This window comes from Scophthalmus maximus, chromosome 19 (genome assembly GCF_022379125.1).
Source record: "Scophthalmus maximus strain ysfricsl-2021 chromosome 19, ASM2237912v1, whole genome shotgun sequence".
In the NCBI taxonomy this organism is placed as follows: domain Eukaryota; kingdom Metazoa; phylum Chordata; class Actinopteri; order Pleuronectiformes; family Scophthalmidae; genus Scophthalmus; species Scophthalmus maximus.
The window spans coordinates 3199928-3212172 of record NC_061533.1 but is presented as its reverse complement, the minus strand read 5'-3'; the positions used below and the strand labels follow the sequence as shown (position 1 = coordinate 3212172).

Below are 12245 nucleotides of genomic sequence, written 5' to 3'. Positions count from 1 at the left end.
AAAAAGTCTCCAGGCTAAAAGAATTGAAACATTCATCTCACAGCTGGCGAGACTGGTGAATCGCCAAATGGTGCAATGGTTGTATAACAGTTCCGAAGTTTGTCTGGACGCCCGTCAGGCCTCGGTCTGTCTCTTCCACAGAAAAGAGGCTTGAGCACATTGTCGGTGTAAAACTGGAAAAAGGGTTCCCCTTTGTTTCTTTGAAATCTCTGGATGAAACAACATAAACTGGCAGTAAATCCCAATGAATAAAGTTCGAATCAAGCCCTTGGAAGAGACTTTCAACGTTTGTGTTGTTCGTGTGTGTGTGTGTGTGTGTGTCCCACTGTGGCAGGAACGGCACAAACACCTATTGATTATGTAACAGAAAAGCAGAGACACAGAAAAGTGCGTTGAGGATTTTTGAGTGGAGGGGAAAGGGAGAAATCGCAACAACCGAACGAGCTCGACTCGAACGTTACAGATTGAGGCTGGATGATGCTCAATATGTCGTTTATGTATTTTCAAAACCCACTAAAAATGACAATGGATTCATGAGACTGACAAGCCTCGTCTGTTCCAAAAGTTTCTAACTTATTGCGTAAAACAATTGAAACACATCCGTGAGTGACGCTGCTGCACTTTGCGACATCTTCCCCTTTTTACTTTACTTTAATAAACTTTAATACAAACAGCAGAACACTGAATATTTGTAAAGAAATGGTATTAAATGTGTGAATTTTTGCATTTGGCCAATACCCAATGCGTATTACTGATAACCCAGATGCCTCCTTCTCCGTTTTAGTGTTTTCCTTTCCATGGTAGACGCGGTCTGGTGAAGAGTCAACCCCCACGGTTCAATGTCTCAACAACTGCTGGATGGATGGAGGAGGACTTCTACGGATTGTAGGCAGCAAAAAGCAATGAAAAGTTCAACAAATCACTTCACATGTGGTCCCAGGGCACCAGTATGTGGTAGCCAATCCATGTAATTGACAATTATATCACAATTTTGATAAATAAATATATATATATATATATATATATATATATAAAGTTTTGACTTTGTTAGCTCCAGCATTGGGATGACCTCCACTGACATCACTGATCCCCTCACTTTCCCTCTAGTGCCACCATCATGTCAAACTTTCAAATGTATCCAATACTATCCAATTTATCAAATAAACTAAGTTTATGGCTCCAACCACTGCAGCCGTTGAAGCAGCGGACTCATGTTCATGCTGTGTGTTCGCTCTCACCTTCACCCCGGGGCTCAGTTTGACCTTCCAGTGGATTCTGTTGACTTACATATATAACCTGTCTCCCCCTTCACCCTTTAAACTAATCCCTACACCTTAATCCCTCAACTCTAATCCAAACCCCTCAACCAGCCCGTTGAACAAGTGTGACCTCAACAAGATGCCTTCACTTTTCACACACACGCACACGCACACACACACACACACACACACACACACACACACACACACACACACACACACACACACACACACACACACACACACACACACACACACAGAAATGGCCACGGAAGAGAAAAGCTCAAATGTGATGAAAGTTCTTCTTCAAAAGGACTGACATCAAAGTTTTTGCTTTATCACAGAAGTGGATCGTGGATTAAAAGATTTTACACTCGCCATCGTCAATTTTAAAACATGTCCTGCTCCGCCGCAAGAAGACCTCGGTGCGATGTCAGTTAATTAACTTTTAAAGAGAAGGACTTGCTCGTGACTGCATGAATGTACTTCATAGATGTGTATGATGAGTATGGATGGACTTGTATGGTGAGCATTGAATTTTAATAAACTCAAATCTCCGAGCTGTGACTGCGTGTAGAAGCCGAGGGGCATTGCCAAAAAAGAAACATGCTGTACATGCTCAGTAACGTTTCCCCGGGAAAATGATTTATGGTGAATAAATAAATAAATAATCCGGTGAATAATGTTTGCTCCCACCAGCAACATTCACCGATGCATCAGCTTCCTCCTAAGCAACAGGAGGGGACGTGTGAGATGCCGACACGTCTGTACAGTCGCTCCTCACACACACACACACACACACACACACACACACACACACACACGCGCACACACGCACACACACACACCTGTGCAACATAACGGGCGCTATAACTGTCGGCCAGCGACGTGATGTCAGAGATTGAATGATGGGGAGCAGAGGAGAGGAAGAACAGATCGATGTGTGTGTGTGTGTGTGTGTGTGTGTGTGTGTGTGTGTGTTCACAGGGAGACAGACGGTCGGGCAGAGGAAAGAGAGGGTGAGGAGATAGAGACGAGGGAGGAGAGGCAACGGAAGGAGGTGAAGTTTTACATTTTCTTTACCATGGCAACGAGTTCAAAAAAAAAAAACAGCTCGGGCAAATGAGGAGAGACAAACAGACGGACAGCATCATTTGTGCTGTGGCGACATGCAACAATGGTCCCCGATGTTAATCCACAGGTTCAGCGGGACGACCCTGGAATTTTTTAATTTTACTTCTTCATTGGTAAAATTATTGTATGATTTTTGAATTTAAAAAATAAAAAAATAAAAAAGACAGTGAATATTTCCTGACACTTTATTTCCAGTGCTGAATCAGACACGAGTGTAAGTTAACTTTAACACCAACAGTGGTAAATGTGGCCCGTGTCACTTTATGGCCCCAACTGAAATGTTTTCAACTGGTTATTAAGAAAGCTATTTCATCCTTGATGCCTTTTTAATGTCGTACTGTATGTAAAGCCTGGGAATTGACTTGTTGGTGAAATGCTGCTTTACAATAAACTATATTAGTGAAAATGTTCGCAGGTTGATCAGTGTATCAGAAACATATTTAGCCGCAGATCATTCATTATTTTTAGTCATTTCTTACTGTGGCTTTTTCTGGACTGTTTCACGAATTCAATATTTCGGACTCACACATGAATTACTGTCAAGTCGCTTGAGTAGAATCGTTGTTCTACTTAAATGTCGTAAAAACTGGGAAAGAGAAAAAAATGTGGCTTTAACGAAACAGTTTTTTTTCTTCTTCTGTTCCATCAAAAACGGCTAAATTCAGTAAAAAAAAAAAATCTTTTTACGGCCGACCCAGCAGAGCTGATCACCAAGATGGCGACCCCCTGAACAGAGCCACGCTGTGAGAGCGGGTCCGTCTCCGTCCCCCGGCCCATTAGGGCAGGAGCACGCTGCCCGCAGTCGCTCGTACATCAACCGGAGGCCGAGCGCAAACCCGGCTGGAGAAGCGGAGTCGACGCGGTTGGCACCAATCCTGAGTCATTAAGCCCGGCCTCTAGCTATCATTGACGCCCCCCAGCCCCCCCAACCCCCCCCCGCAGCCTGAATTTGGCCCACCGCAAAGTTCAGCGCTGTTTCCAAGAAGGTCCCACAGTGATAAGACATTTGCTTTTTGATGAGGATCATGATTAGCAGCATAACGGAGCACCGACTGCACATTCTGTCGGACGCCCTATGTGGCTCCACGGTTTACGGACCGTGGGTTCTCTCCAGGTTCTCCAGCTTCCTCCCACAGTCCAGAGACATGCAGAATGGAGTCAGGTTCATTGGAGACTCTGAAGTGACCGTAGGTGTGAATGTGAGAGTGAATGGTTGTCTGTCTCTGTATGTGGCCCTGTGATAGGCTGGCGACCTGTCCAGGGTGAACCCCGCCTCTCGCCCAATGTCAGCTGGGATTGGCTCCAGCCCCCCGCGATCCTTGAATGGATAAAGCGGTAGACGATGGATGGATGGATGAAAATAACATTGTCTGAGGAACGTTTGAGTAAAAATAAGCCTGAAAGTAGAAGTCGAATTCACTGAAATCTTTGTCTGCCAGCTCCAATCTCAAAATGTCCTCGTTATTTCAAGGGTTTTATGTCTCACATGTTCCACACACACACAAAAAAAAAAGACAAGACAAGGGAATCGCGTCATCCACCGAGAACAGAGCCGCTCCGCCAGAGGAAGTCGAACGTCGGCTGTCATTGTTTCAACGTGTCATTGTGGAGCAGCCGTTGTTCGTACCGGGGGGGGGGTAATTTTTTAAGGCTGGTGACATGCTGTCTTTGAACGTGTCGTTCCTCAGGCGTCATCAGAATTAAATTGGTGCACAGAGCTGCGTCTGAGGAATCCGTTGTTACCGACTCGGCTCCGCTCGCCTGACGTTTAGCTCTGCCAAGATTTGGCACAACGCAAACTCCACAACAGAAGCTGTGCAGCGGCACTGTCGTCAAGGCGCAAGCAAAGAGAAGCTACAGCGATGGATAAAGATATATATATATATATATATATATATATATATATATTTATATATAACTATATTATAGATGTGGCAGTGGTCAGTTTGCAGTCCACACAATAATTTAGGTAAAAATCCATCGTTTGATTTAGTGAATTTTCCGCACGATAAGATAACATCGTCCAAGTCAATGCGAAGACGTGAGGAGACGCGAATGAACTAATCAAATCATCTGTTTCCTGTCCACTGTGATAAACAGTAGCCGTCTGTTTTCACACTGATGTTGTTTGAGTTGTGTATTTTCAAGTCCAGTCACCTGCTTCCCTGCCGTAAAAAGCGCAGACCTACGTCTGCACGGGATCTAGTTCTGGCTGCGCATCACCGCGGGACGTTGTACCCGCTTCCAACTGAAACTCTCCTGTTGTTCCTCCGGTCTCACTTACCCCGAAGTTGGAGGCTGCGAATCTGGCCGGAGCGGAGACGTTGGTGGAGGCGGTGGGGTGGGCGTAGAAGGCGTTGATGTTGGCCAGCAGGGTGCTCATCACCGCCGGCACCCCCGACAGCATGTACTTGGAGGACAGGCAGGAGAAATGGCTGCGGAGCAACGGAGGGGAAGAAGAAGAAGAAGAAGGAGGAGGAGGAGGAGGAGGTTTAGAGAGGAGAAGTAAAACAGAAGCGGCCGAGCAGGTTTGGGAAAGACGGCGATTGGAAGTTTGGAAGATGTTATAGAGTGTTGGGATGGAGGAGACAGGTGGAGGAGGAAGAGGAAGACATGAAGATAGTTCAGAGGAAGGAAGGAGGATGAGAAGGAGAAGGTAGTGGAAGCAGGATTGGATGGATGGAGGGAAGATGGCCGGACGTAATTGGAGACGAGCGACAGAGGAAAGAGGAAGGGGCGGAGGAAATAAACTGAGGCGGAGAGGGATTGCCATTCGTCCTGAGTCAATACAACAAACAATATCAGAATATTGCACAAATATTGCCCTCCATGTCTGATAGGGCCCAGTGGGAGATGCCATCAAGTTGCATTGTGGGAAGTGTAGGATTGGGCATAATCTGAGAATGACTCATACACTGGAGAGTCAGAATAAATTCATGATTTAAATTCTTTCCTCTTTCAAAAGATATTTTCATCGCCTTGTCCCACAACTTAAAACGAGTCTTCTTAACAATTTCTTTTGTATACTTACTTTTATACTAGTGTTAATTAAGTTACCTAAAGAAGGAACATTCTTTTTATAACTACTATGAGAGTATAGGCTACTAGAAACCTGACAGGCTACATAAAACTACTGAAGAAGCCAAATGTGACCGAGGTCCAGCAAAGCTTTCAGGGAGAAGAGAGAGTTCAATATAAAGGCCGCGGTGCGTTGCATTTTCATTTGGCTGTGATCGTCTCATTTCCTTATTGATTTGCTCATATCCATATTTCCACTTGGATGGAGCCAGGGGCCATTTTTCTGCGAACGGCTTTAATCTACTCAACGTTTCCCTGCGCTGATGATGATCGTGCTCCTTCTTCCGACGCACAAAAACAAACACGCGGAGCTCGTGTGTCCCACGAGGTCGAATTACAACATTATAATAATGCAATTAAAGCAGTGTGTGTCAGTGTGAGTGAGTCTTCTCACTAATATTTTCTCTCCACCTGCCGATGCACTGATCCAATCAAACATCTTGGAAATCTCCAAAGTGACAGGTCATCTTTTCTCATTAGACGAGATAAACTCATTTGCATTCTGTTTATAGTTCATGACAACCCTGCACGCACACGCACACACACACACACACACACACACACACACACACACACACACACACACACACACACACACACACACACACTAATTTAAAGCATTTCCTGATTGGATTTGGCTGATGTCATCACAGGTTGAACGAGCCTCCATGAGTCTACACACACGCACACATGTGTGTGTGTGTGTGTGTGTGTGTGTGTGTGTGTGTGTGTACAGTTCACATCCATCGACTCACGTCATGGCCTGGTATATGGACTCGATGCCGTAGCGCATGGCGAACTCGTCCACGATGTCCTGTTGCACCTCGTCGAAGTAGACCTTCCAGGCGTCGTCGCCCTGGGCAACCGGGATCTTCACCACGCCGCCTCCCTCCACGTCCGTGGAGAAGTGGAACATGTTCTGCGCGTAGAACAGGTTGAATGTGTCAGAGAAAAAGGTAAATATGTTTTTCCCCACAAACATCCAATGTATCACTTCAGCTAAATACAATTTGTGACGTTCATGACACGAGACAACATTGACTTTTTCCTGCGAATTGAGAAATGACCTGAAAACTACTTTGATGTTAACAATTCAAAGAATTTGTCTGTTCATGTTTTCAGCCCAAACATCAGAAACTATATTGTCAAAAGTGAAAAAAGGCTTGAAAAAACCCCTTCTTTTTTTTTTTAAATAACAAAAATGTCTGTTCATCTCCTGTCGTTCTCTTCATCGAATCGATAGTTTGGATGAAATGAACTCATTAATTAGTCAACTGTATCCTCGGGAAGTTGACAGTCAACTTTCATCATCAGCAATTTTGATCACAAATTCTGTATCGAGCATCAACAGGGTCGGATTTCTGAAACTCGAGGATTCAAAATACTGTGGCTCTTAGCTTCTACGGTTCTTCTGTGTGTGTGTGTGTGTGTGTGTGTGTGTGTCTGTGCGTTACCTCATGGAGGCACGTGTACTGTACGTGGTAAGGTGCCACCTTTTCCTCTCCCTCGATCTCCACGCTGATCTGAAGACGAATGGCACCGGACACCGCCGACTTGTCGGTTCTCTTCTCTGAAAGTGGAGACACACACACACACACACACACACACACACACACACACACACACACACACACACACACACACACACACACACACACACACACACACACACACACACACACACACACACACACACACACACACACACACACAAATGACCGTGATGCAGCGCTCACATAAAACCGTTCCCGGCGGTTCCCGACCGGCCTCACGTACCCAGGTTGTACCAGACGTCCATCTCGCCGCTCAGCGTTCGCACCTCGATGATGCTCTGGCCCAGGAAGTCGTCGGACTCCCTCTTCAGACGCTGCTTCACGCGCGACTTGATGTCGTCGTCCTCGTCCCAGACGCGCAGCTTGACGCGGTCCGACGAGTTGTGGCACTCGCTGCGGTGACAGGGAGGGGCGGGGGACAGGGGGCGGGGGACAGGGGGACGGGGACAGGGGGACGGGGACAGGGGGACAGGGAGGGACGGGGACAGGGGCACAGGGAGGGACGGGGGACAGGGACGGGGGGTCAGTGCGTTGATTTGTGCCCCGTGAAGTCAAGGTGAGTGATTCTTTGGAAAAAATGCCACTTACAAGCTGAACTTCTCCTCCCACACCGGGTTCAGGTTTCCGTAGATGGTCTTCGTTCTCTTCTTGGTTTTGCCAACTTGGATGGTGACGTACGGGTCACTGGAGCCCGTCCTGTCCTTGGCCTGGAGACCCTGTGCACTCACGACTGATCACACACACACACACACACACACACACACACACACATGACTACTATGAGATGACTATGTAAATTACATAAGAACAACAAACACCTACTCTCTCCCTTTATCTTTCTGTTTCTCATTCACACACACACACACGCACACGCATGAAAGCACGAGACATCACCCACACAGTCACGCAAAAGCCTCGTAACACAAATGCTCCAGAATCACTGTGTTTCTCACCAAATGACCTATAAGACCTCTTGTCACCAGATGTTTTACCTGTAGTCAGAAAGATCCTTTCAACAGAGTGAAGTCGGGGTCAAAAGCCGGTTCATCGCGCTTGCGGATGATTACTGTAAATGCGGACTTGCATATTATTTGTTTGCAAAGATAGTGAAGCAGCGAAGGGGAACAAGGAAATCAGAAAACGCCTGGAGGACATTTCCCTGACAACAGGTTGTTCTGCTGAAGGATGACTTCACACCCCCCCCCCCCCCGCCGCGCTGCTGCTTCAATCCAGGTGAGAAGGGGAAAGCGAAGGAGCGATCCGCAGCAGATACCGATGATGACTGTACTGTTCCGTGACTATTTATAGCCGCACATCTGCAGCCTGAGGACAGAGACGCTGAGCAACACGTTGCGCGCGTTATCGCAAAAGAACCTGTGGGAAACAGGTGACGGACTGGAGTTGAACACGACGTGTCACGTTCGATGCAGTTCATAAAACACACGACACGCGCATGATTCCTCAAATTCGGAGGGATGTGAGGGAAACTGCGACCTGCAGCCATTGGACAGTCATAGCTGTTAATCACACGCAATACATATTTCATTTTGTTTTTGACAACTGCCACCATTTCACTTATTCAATTTTGAATTCTCTGCAAACGCACAAAGGCAACACCACGCCGGCCCCTGTAACAACTCTTGCTATTGGTTTATTCAGCGTCTGTGGCCGTCGCATCTCACCAGTGCTACAAAGAGTTTTGAATATCCATTACGCGAGATGTTTTCAAAGCGCTCTCGGCGCGGCGTCTCCTGTCAAAGTCCGTTGTCGTCCGCCGTCGGGTTCAATTGTCCTTCCTGACAAAGGTGCCGGCTGAACGCCTGTGTGCCTGTGTCGTCCCCTTTAACGCGGATCATCGCCGGTGATCCGGGCGACAAGGTGTGATGGCTGCCATGGCAACGCTGCTGCGGCTGCCGCCGCCGCCACTATATGGTGCGATGTGTCTGGTCGCCGTGGTAACAGTGGCGGTTGTGATGCGAGGATGATGTCTGGCGAAGGGACGGTCGGGAAACGCACAACGTCTGTTTCGATTGGAGACGCTTGTACAGAGAAACACTTTAAAGTTTCTCCACGGTTCAGAAGGGGTTGGGGGATAAGAGGAAAAAACTCTCATGGGATGAGTTCAACTTCTTTCTGTATTTATCTGGGGACAATGGACTTGACCACTACACCATCATGTAACAAAACAGTTTTTGTAACTTTCTGCCATTGCCATACAATTTTAAAATGCGCCTGATGGTTTGTCCATAACCTATCAACTGACTTCTGAATAATTATTGATTTTCTTTTTTGGAAAACAGTCTCGGAAAACAATTCCTACGAATCTTACTGAAACCACGACCACGGGACCTGATGTGTTTAACTCATTGAACCAACTACTCCACGCTTACAAATGAACGCGTCGGCAAAGAGGTCGAAGGAGACTTTTGAGTTCGCTCCACAGACCGACAAAAGTTGGCATGACGAGAGATTAGGAGACGTGATCACAGCCGAATGGTTAACATAGGCCTACAAAACTCGACGGCAACCCAACATTTTCCATCTCGGAGTTCTAAATTCGCCGGACGTACCGTTGATGGTGATCTTGGCCGACCACTTGGAGGTGCCGTCCAGCACGCTCTGCTTGATGCTCTTCATGTACTGCGCGTGGATCATCTTGGACATGTCGAAGACCCGGCGGATCTCCTCGAAGATCTCCGGCTTGTTCCTCTCGCGGATCTTCATCCGGTCCTTCATGGCCATGATGATGTGCTGCGTGCGGTCCTCCGCCCCGGTCTTGGAGCTCTTCTCGGCCGCTCCTGAGGACGACGAGGTGGGAGCGAAGAGAAAATCAGAACTATATAACAGCAAAGTACAGTACCAGTCAGAAGTTCGGAGGCGCTTTCTCATTCACTTGAATGGGAAAGCGTGTCCAAACTTTTGACTGGTACTGTACGTCAAGTACATCATTTTGCATTTGTCACATTTATCCTATTTGATTTGGTGCAATCCTTCTCCGGTTTTTCATAACTTTGATGTCTTTCGCCAAACCTTTCCTCGAGGGACACCTCCTTCTTCATCAAACCAATGTGAGCGCTCCCTGCACTATGAGAAATGTCAGACGCATCATCCTCCTCTTCCAGATGTCCCCAGAGGAAATTGTTCAATGCGCAAAACAAGTGGACACGGCTCCTAAGGCCGTGACCGCTGCAGCGGCAGCAGCAGCAGCAAAGAACGTGGCTCGGTGTCATTCGTGGGATTCGGTTCTCGGGCATCTGAGGCGAGTCCACTCACTCTGCAGGCAGTCGGCGTTCAGCAGCTCTTGGCATTTCTCGTGCACTTTGACCCCGCACTCGGCACAGCGCATGCCCTGCCGGGCGATGCCCCACAGCAGGCCCTCGCACTCGTAGCAGTAGGTGGGCGCGGTGGCCGTCCACACCTCAAAGTTGTGCGGCGTGGTGCAGGAGATGGGGTAGATCAGCGCCTGCAGGGTCTTTTTGTACGCATGGTTTTTCTGTCGGAGGAGGGATGAGATGAAGGAGAGGTTTGTGGGAGGAACGGACTGGTACATATATACAGTGCATATACGTATAAGGCACGGGGATTTTTCGTCTAACGCATGCGGATACGGTGAAGGAATAATTGTCTGCAGTGTCGAAATGCAGTTGACTGGCGTTGGACATAGTTAATTCAAAAGGACATCCATTGAAATTATGGAAAGATGTGATTTTTTATTGTTTTTATCGGTCTCGGCTTCGCCCCCGACGGAAGTCAATTCCGCCTTTCGTCCTGTGTGGGAGGAGCAGCGGAGGAGGATGAGAGGACACCTGATTTCAATGGAGGGCATGTGAGTCACTATCATCATCATCATTCTCATCCCTCGTATTCTAGCAGCTACAGTGGTACGGTTGTGTTACTTTTAATGTCACGTCCAGTGAAAGCCGCATTACGTCTTGTTCCGACTACTCTACGTTTTTTATTAATCCGACTACTCTGTCGTTTCAGTCGCTTGACCTTGTTTTCCTGCCCCTGTGCTTCGACCTGGTTTTTATTACCTCTGATCTACCTCCTTGTTATTGTGAAGCATGTGACTTTATAGGTAATGAGGCAAAAGAAGTTTGACTTTGTTTACACAATTTTAAAAGTTACTATTGCTCTGCTTCACAGGATTATCAGTTTGGTATTTATGTGCCAGGGGGAAAAATATTGCACATCTCCCCACATATGCTACTTTCATCCGTCAGCATAGTCTTAAAATGGAACAGCTAACACTGAACATACACAGTGTGTATAGAGTACATCTTAATATTTTCCGGTATTCTGAAGGTGCAACACCCATGTGTGAATCTGTTAGGCTCAGTCACAAAGAAACATACTCTGGATATGTCTTTGTCATCGATGCCAACCTTAGGGCAAAGACCGACGTCTACAGTACATACACCAAACTGAAATATGAATACAAATTAAATATTAAATGTATTCACCTGAAATATTAAATGTATTAAAACTAGATTTTGACAAAGAAGTTGCCTTGATTCCACTCACAACACTGAGTAAATAAGGTGGGCAAAAAAAATATACAGTAAAGAAAAGTTAAATAACCTCCAGGTCTGAATCGTAATGATGCTGTACATCTTTGAATCTTTTCAACTCGGCAGCCGCTCTGTTTTTTTCCCCGGCAATATTTTTTCCTGCCGCGTTCGGTGACCCGCCGCCACCGCTTGAATAATAAATGTTTCAGCGAACATAATGTGACCGCCGTCATGACTTGACACAGCGGGGAGAAGGAGAGGCACGACACAAACAAAGCAATAAACCCCCAACATGAACTCTCATCCGGTCTGGAAAAGGTCTCGCTGTTACTGGCTTCATTAAAACCAGGAAGCTGACTCGGCAAAAATTTGGAACCTGCAATACGTTGGAACGGACATTATTAAAAAAATAAAATACGACTGCAGTGTAATGACAATGACGGGGGGGCTTGGCAAGAAACGTGAAAAGGTGTGTGTGTGTGTGTGTGTGTGTGTGTGTGTGTGCGCCATATGCATTTGGCCACTCACAAGCTCTTCATCTTTCAGGGACGTCCGTGTGGCCAGTGTGTGGGCGAGTCCAGCTTTCCTGGACTGTATCATAGTCTGGAGAGCAGAGAAAGAAAAACGATCAGAAAAAAGGAAAGCATCAGACATTCAAACAGCCCCGAAGAAGACGGTAATAAAAATGGGGGAAATCAAATGGTGTGTGT

The 12245-nt window shown here is 46.8% G+C and overlaps 1 protein-coding gene across 4 annotated transcripts in view; it reads right to left on the bottom strand.

Annotated features, from left to right (window-relative positions):
- Positions 1–12245, bottom strand: part of LOC118313384 (protein unc-13 homolog B-like) — a 121575-nt gene that overhangs the window by 30351 nt on the left and 78979 nt on the right. For all 4 annotated transcript variants that reach the window (XM_047329251.1, XM_047329248.1, XM_047329249.1 and 1 more), the window contains 8 exons: positions 12064–12138; positions 10298–10517; positions 9595–9822; positions 7613–7754; positions 7248–7417; positions 6926–7041; positions 6227–6390; positions 4678–4828 (listed from right to left, as the gene is read on the bottom strand). In XM_047329251.1, the coding sequence (XP_047185207.1) occupies positions 4678–4828; positions 6227–6390; positions 6926–7041; positions 7248–7417; positions 7613–7754; positions 9595–9822; positions 10298–10517; positions 12064–12138 (1266 nt within the window). The remainder of the gene's footprint in view (positions 1–4677; positions 4829–6226; positions 6391–6925; positions 7042–7247; positions 7418–7612; positions 7755–9594; positions 9823–10297; positions 10518–12063; positions 12139–12245) is intronic.